Source organism: Siphateles boraxobius, unplaced genomic scaffold (genome assembly GCF_051911475.1).
Source record: "Siphateles boraxobius isolate OS27281-9 unplaced genomic scaffold, OSU_SipBor_1 22, whole genome shotgun sequence".
In the NCBI taxonomy this organism is placed as follows: Eukaryota; Metazoa; Chordata; class Actinopteri; order Cypriniformes; family Leuciscidae; genus Siphateles; species Siphateles boraxobius.
In genome coordinates, this window is record NW_027508833.1 from 27412861 (window position 1) to 27426932 (window position 14072).

At 38.2% G+C, this 14072-nt stretch overlaps 1 protein-coding gene across 1 annotated transcript in view; it reads left to right on the top strand.

The window, feature by feature from the left end:
- Positions 1 to 12421, top strand: part of htra1a (HtrA serine peptidase 1a) — a 37440-nt gene extending 25019 nt beyond the window's left edge. Inside the window, exons 4-9 of the mRNA XM_077239405.1 lie at positions 7164 to 7358; positions 7569 to 7601; positions 8479 to 8593; positions 8702 to 8759; positions 8976 to 9071; positions 10438 to 12421. Of these exons, the coding sequence (XP_077095520.1) occupies positions 7164 to 7358; positions 7569 to 7601; positions 8479 to 8593; positions 8702 to 8759; positions 8976 to 9071; positions 10438 to 10606 (666 nt within the window). The 3' untranslated portion in view covers positions 10607 to 12421. The remainder of the gene's footprint in view (positions 1 to 7163; positions 7359 to 7568; positions 7602 to 8478; positions 8594 to 8701; positions 8760 to 8975; positions 9072 to 10437) is intronic.
- Positions 12422 to 14072: the final 1651 nt, after the last annotated feature.

The window sequence follows — 14072 nt, forward strand, 5'->3', positions numbered from 1 at the left end:
CTATTTTTAAAACCCCGGTAGCACAGGTCGAGTTCGCTGAGAGTTCACCTCGTGATAAATGCTCAGGATCAGTTTACTACCCTGGACTTCCTGTACACTGTAAAAATAAAAGGTGCCTGGAGAAACTTTTTGGGGTTCTTCACTTTGCCACACCGGTGGAACCGTCTGTAGATCCTCTAGGCACCCTTTAAAAAGGGGCTGTTCTCTGAGGAACCACCCAGTTTTCCTGAGGAACTCCTATATTAGGCACTGTGTGGAACCGCTTTGGGTGCCTCCGGGAACCAAATTTCAATTTATTTTTATTTAATTTCATGTTGTTACTACGGTTTCCATTAACTTCTATTATAATAAACAAACTGAACCAAATACAAAATAAGAATTGTTTATTACATATTTTTGATCCATTTTAATACATACACATCCATGCAAAAAAAGCTAGTAATAGATTAATATCAATGAATACACAAAAAATAAACAGTGTAATACATAAGCAATATGAATAATCATGTATATACAATAGGCTATACAATTAAAGACATCTCAACAAAATGCATTGAAACACATATGTTCCATGTAATAAATCAATGTAGAAAATTTAAATTTTGACTAATTAAAAATGTCCATCTTCACTCAACTTTAAAACATTTGTGTTACAGTCCGTTTGTTACGTCTGACGTCACTGTGCATGAAAAGTCCAAAAGCTCTATCAGATGCCAAAAACAAACAACAATCGGTGCTAATACACAATCATTGTGCTGTAATATTCCTGGAAAATATGATCCTAACCTTTATTTCTATACCGAAATCTCAGATGGTTAGTTATTCAGCTATTTTGAATTATAAAATGCTGAAGTCTGGGATGCCGTGAGACTGGAGACTGTAATGTACACTATGGCTTTTGAAAAGCTTCAAAATCAAAGATTCAAAGTGCTCTTGAATGGTTGTTGAGTATTCTCACTAGAAACAAGATAGAAGAAGTAGAAGTAGAGGCTTCGAACCGGAAACAGTATTCCTTATGTCACAACAAGCAGAGTTAAGGTGCAGTAAAACTATCTGTTGTTCTGTGAATTTTCACTGGTGAAATCCTGGTCGTTTCTATAATAATCCACACAATCAGCAATTTCGTATGTGGTCAAAAAATTCACTATGGGACCAAGTTGGTCGCTGGAATTCGCTGGATTTGACCAACAGAAAGCTGCTTGAAAGTGACTCCTGTGTGAGCTGTGCTTGATATATTACGTCGCTACACTGCTGACAATGGTCAATGGACTTTTTTGCCTGTGAAATTACACAGTTGTACAGAACACATTGAATTGAATGACTAAAACAATCTAAAACAATAAGTCAATGATTTCCATTAGTTCATTATTACAACCCCAAATCAGAAAAAGTTGGGACATTTTGTAAAATGCAATACAATCAAGAATCTGTTATTTGTTCATTCTTTTTAACCTTTTTTTTTAACTGACAAAAGTACAAAGAAAAGTTTTCCAATGTTTTCACTGACCAACATAATTGTATTTTGTAATTATGAACAAATTTTGATTTTGATGGCTGCAACACACCCCAAAAAAGTTGGGACAGAGACATGTTTACCTCTGTGTCACATCACCTTTCCTTTTCATCACACTTTTTTAATCATTTGGGAGTTGAGGATACTAATTGTTGGAGTTTTGCTAGTGGAATATTTGCCCAATCTTGTCTGATACAAGACAGCCGCTCAACAGTCTGTGGTCATCATTGCCTGATTCTCCTTTTCATGATGGGTCATACATTTTCCATGAGAGACATATCTGGACTGCAGTAAACAGGCAGGCACATCCCTTCTATGGTGCAGAGTGTCTAGAAACCACTCAGTTTTAGCACGTGCAGAATGAGGCCTGGCATTGTCTTGCTTCCCAGGAAAGATGTCATCTTGATGGCATTTTATGTCTGTAATGAACTCAGGCTGGGCGTTAGTTGAGAATCCATATGCAGAAGTTTTATTGAGGCAGAAAATCCAAATCGACAGGCAAAGCAATGGTCAAAGACACAGGCTGGGTTCAGTGAACAAAAATAGGCAGTCCAAGTAAGCAACCAAGGCAAAAACAGTAATCCAAAAACGTGATATCCAAAAGGCAGGCAAAAGGTCATAACAAGAGGCAAAAACAATAGCAATGGATAGAACACACAGTAAGGCATGGAAAACTGGCAATACTTCGCAAAGTGTTAGTGGAAAGCATGGCTCTTTATATATACCAAACAGGAAGTAACTGTAGAAGAAATTGAGTGATGTCAGTATTCAGGTGAGGGCTCCTTCTGTTGGTTGGAGGGAGCAGATGTTACAAAATCTCCCCCTCTACTAACACCTCCAGGTGTTCTTCGATTGGGGCGTCCCCATGGTCTGGGTGCTGGGTGGTCAGGATGAGTTTGATGGAAATCATGGATAAGAGAGGGATCCAGAATGTCCTTGGCAGCTGCCCAGGATCTCTCCTCTGGTCCGTAGCCCTCGCAATCCACCAAATTTTGCACCTGGCTTCCTCTCCTCCTTGACTCAACGATTTCCTTTACCAAGTATGCTGGTTCTTCATTAATCTCCAAGGGTGGTGTAGGTTCAGGTTCCATGGTTTTGAGGCCACACGCAGGGTGGACCAGTTTTAGCAATGATACATGAAATGAAGGAGAGATTCGGTAATTAGCAGGAAGCTCAAGTCTATAGGTCACAGGATTTATCTTTCTGATTATACGAAATGGAACCAACGTACCTGGGACTGAGCTTCCTACTAGGTAGCCGTAGACGCAAGTCTCGTGTGGAAAGCCAGACCCTCTGGCCTGGCTGATAGTTAGGGTGGGGACGCCTCCGTCGATTCGCTTGGATTCTCTGAGAATGAATGGCACGTTGAAGCCTCACATGACCGCTGTCCCACACCCATTCACTACTTCTGATCCAGTCATCCACCGCTGGTACTGTAGATGGTTCACCAGACCAAGGGAACATAGGAGGTTGATAACCCAGTACGCATTGAAAGGGGGTGAGTCCAGTAGATGAATGGGTTAGTGAATTTTGGGCATATTCAGCCCATGGAAGAAATTCACTCCATCTCTGTTGTTCTCGACTACAGAATGACCTAAGGTAACGTCCGATCTCCTGGTTCAATCTCTCCACTTGTCCATTCGCCTGTGGGTGGTAGCCTGAGGTTAAACTAACATTAATGTCAAACAGTTTACAAAATTCCTGCCATACCCTCGACGTGAATTGAGGACCCCGGTCCGTGACAATGTCCTCTGGCAATCCATATATCCGGAACACATGATGGAACAAGGCAGTGGCTGTTTCCATGGCATTGGGAAGAGCCTTCAGTGGGACAAGACGACAAGCTTTAGAAAAGCGGTCAATGATTACCAGAATAGTGGTGAAATTGTTAGACTTGGGTAGATCTGTGACAAAGTCTACTGATAGATGGGACCAGGGCCTCTGAGCAATGGGTAGGGACTCCAGTAGTCCAGCAGGTAGTTCCTTGGGGGTCTTAGACTGAGCACATACAGGACATGATTTGACATATGAAGTAACATCCTTAATTAAGTCTGACCACCAGAATGAGTTGCGCATTAAGGCTACAGTTCGTTGAATACCGGGATGTCCAGCGCTGAGGGAAGAGTGCACCCATTGGATCACACGTTGTCGAAGGATGCGTGGGACGTACTGCTTGGTTGGTGGGCAAGAAGGTGGGGAAGGATCTGTTTGCTGTGCTTGTTGGATCTCATCCATGATGTCCCAGCGAATGGTGGCTACAATCAATGATGAGGGGAGAATAGGATCTTGGTTATTTTGAAAAGACATAGGTTCATACCTTCTATTCATAGACAGAGCGTCTGCTTTTCTGTTCTTGCTTCCAGGGCGGTAGGTAACTGTGAATCGGAATCTGGAAAAGAACAGAGACCAGCGGGCTTGTCGTGGATTGATTCTCTTAGCACTCTTGATGTACTCCAAGTTCTTATGGTCTGTGATAACTTGAAATGGATGCTCTGCTCCCTCTAACCAATGTCTCCATTCCTCCATTGCAGCTTTCATAGAGAGTAGTTCCTTAGTAGTTACCTACATCGTAATTTCTTTCAGCAACAGTGAGTTTTCTAGAATAGAAGGCACATGGGAACATTCGTCCTGGCATGCCATGCCTTTGAGAGAGAACAGCCCCAATCCCATTATCGGAAGCATCTACTTCAACGATGAAGGGCAACTTTGGATCAGGATGCTTGAGGATGGGTGCAGTAGTGAAGCATGTCTTGAGGGTATTAAAAGCAGTGTTAGCAGATTCGTTCCATGGAAGTTTCTTGGGTTTGTTCTTGAGTAATGATGTTAGAGGTGCTGTGATGATGCTGTAATTCCTAATAAATCTTCTGTAATAATTTGCAAAGCCAAGAAATCGCTGAAGTTCTTTGATAGTGGTAGGTTGTGGCCATTCAGTAACTGCTTTGATCTTGGATAGATCCATCTCCACACCATGATGACTGGTTATGTAACCAAAGAAACTAGTACTAGTGTTATGAAACTCACATTTTTCAGCTTTGATGTAGAGCTGGTTCTGTTGGAGCCGAGTTAGGACTGTCTTGACATGTTGAATATGCTCCTCCTTTGTTTGGGAATAGATAAGGATGTTGTCAATGTAAGCAATGACAAAATGATTCAAAAGGTCTCTGAAGATTTCATTAATAAAGGACTGGAAGACAGATGGTGCATTGACTAGACCATATGGCATAACTTGATATTCATAGTGCCCCCTAGTGGTGACGAAGGCAGTCGTCCATTCATCACCTTCTCTGATTCGAATAAGGTTGTAGGCACTTCGAAGATCTAGTTTGGTGAAGAAACATGCCTGTCGGAGTTGTTCCAGTGCTGAAGGAACAAGAGGAAGTGGATAGCTGTTCTTTATTGTGATTGCATTGAGACCTCGAAAATCTATGCATGGTCTAAGTCCGCCATCTTTTTTCTCTACAAAGAAGAACCCTGCAGCTCCTGGAGAGGTAGAGGGACATATAAAACCTGATGCCAAGGCTTCTTCAATGTAGTTCTCCATTGCCTGAGTTTCTGGAAGTGACAAAGGATAAACCTTGCTTTTAGGAGGTGTAGTATTTGAGAGGAGTTCAATGGCACAATCCCATGGACGATGAGGAGGTAGTTGGGTTGCATTTGCCTTGTTGAAGACATCTGAAAATTCTGAGTATTCAGATGGAATCACTGTCTCTGTGGAGGTATCTGGGCTTTCCACACTCGTGGTGAGACATGGGAAGGTTATCTTTGAGTTAAAACAATGCTCTTGAAAATGGAGAGACCATTTGGTGATTTCCCCTTGATTCCAGGAAATACTAGGATCATGGATAGCCAACCACGGATGACCGAGAATGATCTGGTTCTTGGGAGAAGTAATAACATAGAATGAGATCCTTTCAGTGTGAAACAGTCCAATGTTTAGAGTTATTGGGAAAGTTTGTTGCAAGATGCCCTGTCCTATGGGTTTGATGTCAACTGCTGTAATATCAATTAAACGGATGCATGGCAGAGTGGGGATTTTTAGTTCTTGGAGAAGATCTTCATGTATTAAATTGACTGCAGCCCCAGAATCCACTAGTGCTGAAACATAGTGTTCCTTATTAGAAACCTCAATGGATACAGATAGGGTGAAATTCTGACGATGAACAGTAAGGAAATTTTCAATACTCACTGTTTTCCTTGAGGTGTTGTTGGCTTGATTGGGACAGGTTTTACACTGATGATTTGGTTGACCACAGTAAAAACATAGATGTTCCTGCAGACGGCAATGTCGTTCCTCTGGTGACACTCTAGTATAGCCAATTTGAATGGGTTCTGTGGATTGGGGCATGGAGAGAGTAACAGCTTCAACTGGAACAGGAGCCACAGAAGTGTCAGAGTCCACACCACAGCTATAACAATAACGATATAGAGGAACGATACCGTTGGGATAACTTTCAGAACGACTTTTTTCCAGCGGTTGAACATGAAATCACTGACAGCCAATCAGAATCCATTCAGATTTAAGGGCTTGAGCATTTAAAATGGCAGACGACATTGCGTATGTCATGGGTTAGCTGTGATGAATGAATCGCACGACGACAGGAATACAATTACAACAAGCTTTAATATAACATGCAGGAAAACTCAGAAGAGTAAGGGTACACAGCTACTTGCATAAACGAGAACAGACAAGGAAACTCAGGGTATAAATGCATGAGGCAAACAAAGGAAAGTAATCAGGTTCACAGCTGAACAGAATAGCTAAGAATAAGATAACTTATGTTAGCTTATGAATAGCTAACATAAGTTAATGAGAACTCAAACGGATAGGCAAACGGAAAAAAATAATCAACAGTTAATAGCCAAGGTCAGCCGTGTATATGCTAAATGAACAGCAAAACATGTTTAATGGCATGTTGTACATATACTTTTAAACTGCAGTGCGCAAGCTTAGAATAAACTGACTGTCATCGTTTGATGGTGTGGACACAAATATAGTTATCATTATAGTTATCTTTATAGTCATCGTTCTTGGTGTGAACGGGCCTTTAGGAAGCTTAGACAGACATTACACGACGCTAAACAATCCAATATTGAAAATTTCCCTCATTAACCTTTCAATTATGTTTTCTCAAAAAAAGATCTCACATCGCTATCCTCAAAATAGCCGCAATTCATAAAAATCCCATATATGCGAGGCAAAATGAGAATGTGTGTGCATATAAAGCTCAGCGTGTCTGTTATCAATTCTCTGACTCTATTTTTACTGTCAGTAAACAAACTAGACACCAGGGCAGTAGCTAAACATGCATATTCTGTTGTCACGTTGATCGTCCTAGTCAAGCCCCTGTGATGAGAGGGGAGATTCCGTAAATGATTCCCTACAGTAAGGGCAAAACTGAAGGGTAGAATTATGGAACGCCTGCATAAGCATTTATCACATGACTGACTTTGCAATGTCATAAAGTTGCTAGAACGTCAAAAACAGCTGTGTTGGGTGGCCACTATTGGATATCAATTAAAGTTCTTTTATAAACTTTTGCAGGTTTTAAGATTGTGAAAGTTTGGATTATTCTTGTTTTATGGGCATATTCTGAAATAAAAGCTGCATTTCCAATGTAATAGTTTTTTTCCTTCCCTTTCTGGCCAACAGGGTAAGCTTCCTGTGCTTCTGCTCGGCCGATCGGCTGACCTCAGACCAGGAGAATTCGTGGTTGCCATTGGCAGCCCATTTTCCCTCCAGAATACGGTTACCACAGGGATAGTAAGCACCACGCAGAGAGGCGGGAAAGAGTTGGGTCTACGAAACTCAGATATGGATTACATTCAGACTGATGCCATCATTAATGTGAGTGAATAATTGCACTATTTCTAACTGCAAATTTTATTTATTGCTTTATTTTAAATTTAAGTAATTTATTACTTTTTTATTATTATTTTTATGTCTGTCTTTCCATCTGATGGCCTTAACATGAGGCTCACACATCATATGCACTTACAAATCAAGATATACACATAACCCAAGCATATCCTAACACATAAAATGTCTCTTTTACAGTATGGCAACTCAGGAGGACCATTAGTCAATCTGGTGAGAATTTTCTCATTCTAAAACTGTTCAATAAAATCCCATATATGAATAAACACTAATGTATTTGCACAGAGCATGGCTGTGTGGTAATCATCAGGAGGACCCCATTTTCATGAATGTGTCTGGTGTTACAGTAATGTTACCCAGTGAGACCCAGTGTAATTTGACATAGTGCAACTCTAACCCTCAGTCAAATTTAAAGGGCATTTTTTTTAAGTTCATGTCCCAAGGATTACAGTAAAGAGTGAATAATGGATAATGTACATTATCGAAAGATAAACCCTGATAAGGTGATCAGGACCTACGGTGGAGGGGTCTTGTATCATCCCAAAGGTGTTTTTTGTGATAATGACCATTTGAACATATTACTTATTAAATGGCTTACCAAATAAATAAATAATTATAAATGAAATACTTATTTGAGTCATTGTTACTTAAGTATTATTTATGTACTATTATACTATTTATTAGTACTTTCTTTTGACTTCTATTTTCAGATTTATTTTTTAATTTTGAGTAATTATGTTATGTGCTTTTGTGTGTAATTATAAATTAAAAATCATAAGGCATCATTTCTAATTTTCATTAGTTTCAGGTAGTTTCAACAATTTTTACTTTCAGCTAAATTTAAATGACAGAAAATAACTTTTAATAGTTTTGGTTAAAATAACAATACTGTTTTAGAATCTAAAATATTATGAGAGTCGTGTTCTTGATTGGTTTCCAGGGACAACTTGACTTGAATGAAACAAGTTTATTTAGGTGTTACTTACAACATGATGTACATCTCCTACATTTTTGGACATGAAAAGTCATTTTTAAAGTATGTCATCAGCAGGATAATCCTGTGCATACCTGATCATTCCTTTTCCTGTAGGATGGTGAAGTGATAGGAATCAACACATTGAAGGTGACAGCAGGAATCTCCTTTGCTATTCCGTCAGACAAGATACGTCAGTTTCTCGCTGAGTCGTATGACAGACTGGCCAGAGGTACGTCACAGCACATGCATATCCAGAACTGATATATGACATAGAGTAGCAGTGTGTTACTTTATTCTTTATACTAACTTACATTTTGTTCATCTGGCTGTTTTACAGGACGAGGAGTGACCAAGAAAAGATACATCGGTGTTCGTATGATGACCCTCACTCCTGCGTGAGTACATAACCACTTCCAAGCATCAAACTAATGAATACCTAAGGTTAATGTCATGACCGTATGAAAGATTTTACATGATTATGTAATCCTATGAGATCTCTGTTTTATACTCGGCATGATTTATAGTACCATATTACACAGAGTATTAGTTTTAATATTTTCTTTAATTCTTTGATGGCAATAGATCTGATGTAGTTCTATTCCCGCTTGCAGACTGTCCAAAGAGCTGAAAGGTCGACTGCGAGACTTCCCTGACATCACGTCAGGAGCCTATGTGACTGAGGTCATCTCCAAAACCCCAGCTGCAGCGTGAGTCACCAAAACTCGAAGTCCCATAATGCCAAGCAGGTCAAGAGCACAGGTCAACTCGTTTGGCAGCACTCGCATGCTGTTTTTACTGGCCACATGCTCTCTGTCGTCATGCTTGGAGGGATATTGTCTTTGGCTCCATCTGTCTCCACATGTTTTAAATTTATGTTTGAGCCCCATCAAAACACACTCACACAAAAACCTGCTGATGTTCATCATTTCAGCCTGAGATGTTTATTGACTCTCACAAAAAAACTCTTCTTCAGTTTTGAAGAGCATTATGTGCGTAAGAGCGAGAGAGGCATCTAAAGTGCTGAAAATGCAAATGAATTAAAGGCATAGTTCACCTAAAAATGAAAACTTGTTCCAAACTTGCATGACTTCCTTTTTTTTCGGTGAAACTTTCTTTAGAAAGAAAAAAACAGCTAAAATATTCCTACAGAACCAAAAAAATATATATAAATATATATTATGGAACAACATGAGGATGAGTAGATGATGACAGATTTTTATTTTCGTGTGAACAATCCCTTTAAATTCGACTAACAACTTCCAGTTAGTCACCCAAATCATGTGACTCAGGTCCTGTTACTGCCACATCACATCCATTAGCATTTTTAGTGCATCTTGTCTTCAATACATTTCTGTTAAAAACAAAAGCAAACATACAAAAAGGCAAATTTATGGTCTGCAGGTTCATGTGATGAAATTCTTTGTGCATGAAACACTGTTTTGTTATAATTCCACAACCACAGTCCAATCCACTGCCCACCACATCCTGATCCAGGACAATTTTAGTTTTCCTGAAAGCTTGGACATGTTAAGAACAAACTCAGGTGGCACCCAGACACACAAACAACTGCTTCTTTCCTCTCTGTGCGACATCACTACGGTTATGATTCACAATTGAATAACAGATGATCACCAAATGTCACACTTGCAGTCCAACAAACAGGAAGTACTTGTGAAGTCTAGTATATAACCTTGGTGGTTACTCTGTCAGAGCATGTGGATACGATCTCAGTGTGTTTGGTTTGACCTAATCTAGATGTAGGAGTATAAATCTGTAATATGGCTTAAAAAGCCATTTGAAGTTATAAGGTCTGAATTATAGAGCCATTACGCTTTTGAATGTTGATGTTTTGATGAAGCGTACAGTTCTACAACAACTGTAAAAATATATTACGTACACCCTTCAGCGTTGGTTTTGGAAGCTTTTTTGGAGTAATTCTGGGAAATCCAGCAATATTAGATTTTTACTGGAGAGGTTTCAGTCTTTGTGATGTAAATTCTCTTAAGATGAAGAAACCTTCATCAAGTCATCCTCCTCAAATACTTTTCCCCTCTTCTCTTGTCTCTTCTGCAGAGGTGGACTTAAGGAACACGACGTCATTATTTCCATCAATGGTCATCGCATCTCTACAGCAACGGATGTGAGCGCGACCATCAAAAAGGACACCAGTTTACGTGTGGTGGTCCGACGTGGCAACGAGGACGTCATCCTCACTATCATTCCCATGGAGATTGACCCTTGAGCTGGTGCTCATCGACCCCACCAATAAACTTTCCGGGTGTGTCCTCTGCCCCGCCCCTACGAGGGACGTCTGGCCAATTGTCCGTGCTCTTGAAATGACGGGCATGGTGAAAGCTCAGCCTGAGATTGATGTAGACTCACATTTATTAATGTTTTTATTTTAATCATAATGAATGATTTAGGATGCTACTACTGTTTATTGTTTGACATAAGCCATTGGATAGGGTTAGATTTTCGAGAATACACATTTTCTCTTCCATTACCCAACAATTTAGTGCACAGCGGCTTAAAGAGTTTTATTGGACTTGTATGGAATTTTTGGAATATAAATTTTAATTTTTGTTGTTTAAATGATTAAAAACTTTTTTATATTGCGCTTCTAGAGCAAAATTGTTTCAAATGTTTTTTTAATAAAAGTTTTACTGGATAATTTGAAGACTACAATTGCACCTAAAACCATTAATGGCAGTTACTAGTGGTACTTTTAACATCTACATCTCAATATTAGATTCTGTTGAAGTCTATATACTACCATTAAACAGTTTGGGGTTGGTAAGATTAAAATAATAATAATTGTTATTTTATTCAGCAAGGATGCATTCAACTGATCAGAAATGACAGTATAGACATTTATAATTATTCAGAAGATTTCAGTTTGAAATAAGTACTGTTCTTTTGAACTTTGCATTCATCAAAGAATCCTGAAAGAAATATCACGGTTTCCACAAAAATATTAACCAGCACAACTATTTGTAACTTTGATAATAATACAAAATGTTTCTTGAGCACTACATCAGCATATTAGATAGTGACACTGAAGACTGATTAATGGAAATTCAGCTTTGCTGTCACAGGAATAAATTACATTTTAAACTATCTTATAAAACAGTTGTTTTTAAATTGTAATAATATTTCACAATATTACTGTTTTACTGTATTTATGATCAAATAAATGCAACCTTAGTGAGCAGAAGTGACTTCTTACAAAAACAGTAAAAAATCTCAAAAACATTTGAACAGTTGTGTACATGTATTTGCACATCCAAGATACACGGCAAAGAAAACACAAAGTCATTCTTTTTTCAGACAATAAAATTATTTTGTCAATATTTTTTTTTTTACTGTTTACAGTTCCAGCTGTTTTAGCCAAGCTCAAACTGTTTAAATGAAGAAAAAAAAAAATCAAATACCATCATGTTGTTCTTTTTTTTGCTGTGCATCTTACAGAATTGGCCGAAATCATGAACTTTCAGTGTGTCATGCATGGCACACAGCTTTCAGCTGGCACTAACAGGTGCCAAAAAAAAAGAGTCAGGAATAACAAGCCAGAACCCAAGACAATACTTCCAGATTGTTCACTCTACAGCATGAGAAAATAATTGAAAGGTTTTTATTAAGCTACAGTTTGTTTTATAACAATCACTCATAAGTAAACCAGCACTACTCTAAGTTGTCACGACAGTGTTGTGAAAACTGATGTAGAAATCACAGATTTTGTATACACAAAATATAATATATGCAGTGATTGGATATTTACCATGACATTAAAAAGAGGTGAGAACCACTGGCAAACCTCAGCTTTGTTTTTCCATAAATGAGCTAACTGGACCAGCGACCTTTTGACCTTATTGCCCTGTATATAGTAAACTCCAATGAACACACGCCATCTAGTGGTGATGGTGTGTAACAATACTCACATAAACAACAGGCATAAACAACAACAACATAATAAAAGTGAACTCCATGTGAATTTAATAATGATGTTGATGAGAATTTTGTGTGATAATCAGACAAATAATAAATAGTAAATAATAAATAGTGTGCTCTTTATTATTCCAACAACAAAATGATATAAAAAAAATACCAAGATAAATAAGGTAAGGGCAAACCCCCCCCCCCCCCCCCCTGCATGCAGGTAACATGATTCTGAATAGATACTGAAGTCATTTTACATATATTTGAGGGTATAAGGCCCATGGACCTTGAGACACAGTTATGTAATAGACCATATGAGATTTAGTTGTATCGTAGTTGGCACCATGGATGGCTGTCTCTCATTCGGTGACCTATAACCCCATCTAAGGATGTCTGTGTGAGATCATCTATTATCTCAGTGGTGATGCCAGTGCTGCAAGTGCATTTACTGAGGTCTCCATCATTCACAGCCATCTGTTTAGACTGTACTAATATACAATATCTTTACAGTAAACAGTCAGAAGAATGAACGAGAGCACTGGAAAGGCTTTCTGGTCTAGTAGACACTAGCATAACAAAGTTTTGATTCAACAGAGTCCATCCATAAATTAAGATTCTGTCATTATTTATTTATCCTTGTGATGTTCCAAACACGTGTCTTTCTTTGTTTGGTGGAACACAAAAGGAGATGTTAGGTGGAATGACAGCCTTTCACAGAATGGCACCATTCATTGTATGAAAAATAAAAAGATGCAATGAAAGTGAATGTTGCCCGAGGTTGTCGGCCCATAACATTTTGCCTTTAATATATCCTTTTGTATTCCATAGAAGAAAGAAATACACACGTTTGAAACAACGTGTGTTTTAATGTGGTTCATTTTATAAAGAACCTCATAATGTATCAAGACAGCACAGGTGAATATGGTAAAGTAAACATTTTAATAGATATTACCAACCTTTCCCAGTTGGTTAATCACATTTCATTAAAACAAACGCTTTATTTGCCAAGTTTTTTTGAAATGTTATGTTTAAATATGCAAATGATGCACTATCCCATTAAATGTGCAAATCATTTAAAAAGATTTTTTAACAACTTAAAATTAAACAAGATTTTGAACCTGGCTTTATCTACTGGTCAGATTTCATATGTGCAAAATAGTGCACATTTAATTGGATAGTGCATCATTTGCAAATGATGCACTATATGCACTATCCAATAAAATGTGCACTATTTTGCACATATTTCCGTGAAAGAAATCTGACCAGTAGATAAAGCCAGGTTCAAAATCTTGTTTAATTTTAAGTTGTTAAAAAATCTTTTCAAATTAAAAGCTCTGCCAGTTCTATCAGTGCTGTTTTGATTTAAAACACCAGGAGGCAGTATGAAACCTTTATCGAGATGATGAAAATAGAATTTAAAAAAACACACATTAAGACTCCTATCGTATTTTGTAACGAATATTAACGAACTCCTAACGAATATAATTTTTTGAGACATAACTCTTATATACTGTTTTTAATGGTAATCCCAGGAATTCATACGAAAAAAAAATTAATAGACTTATAACACCTTTTTAATTTTTGAAAAGAAACTATTCGGGAATAAAAAGCTTTGTACGTTTTTGTTTTGATTGACGAGTAAGAAACATATCTCATTGGTCAAGCAGGGGGCGTGGTGTAACGGTGCCACGCAGCTCTAGGCGAAATAACCATGGAAATAACGGATCCTACTATGGCGAAGGCAATGAATATTAATGAGGTCAAGCTAACGT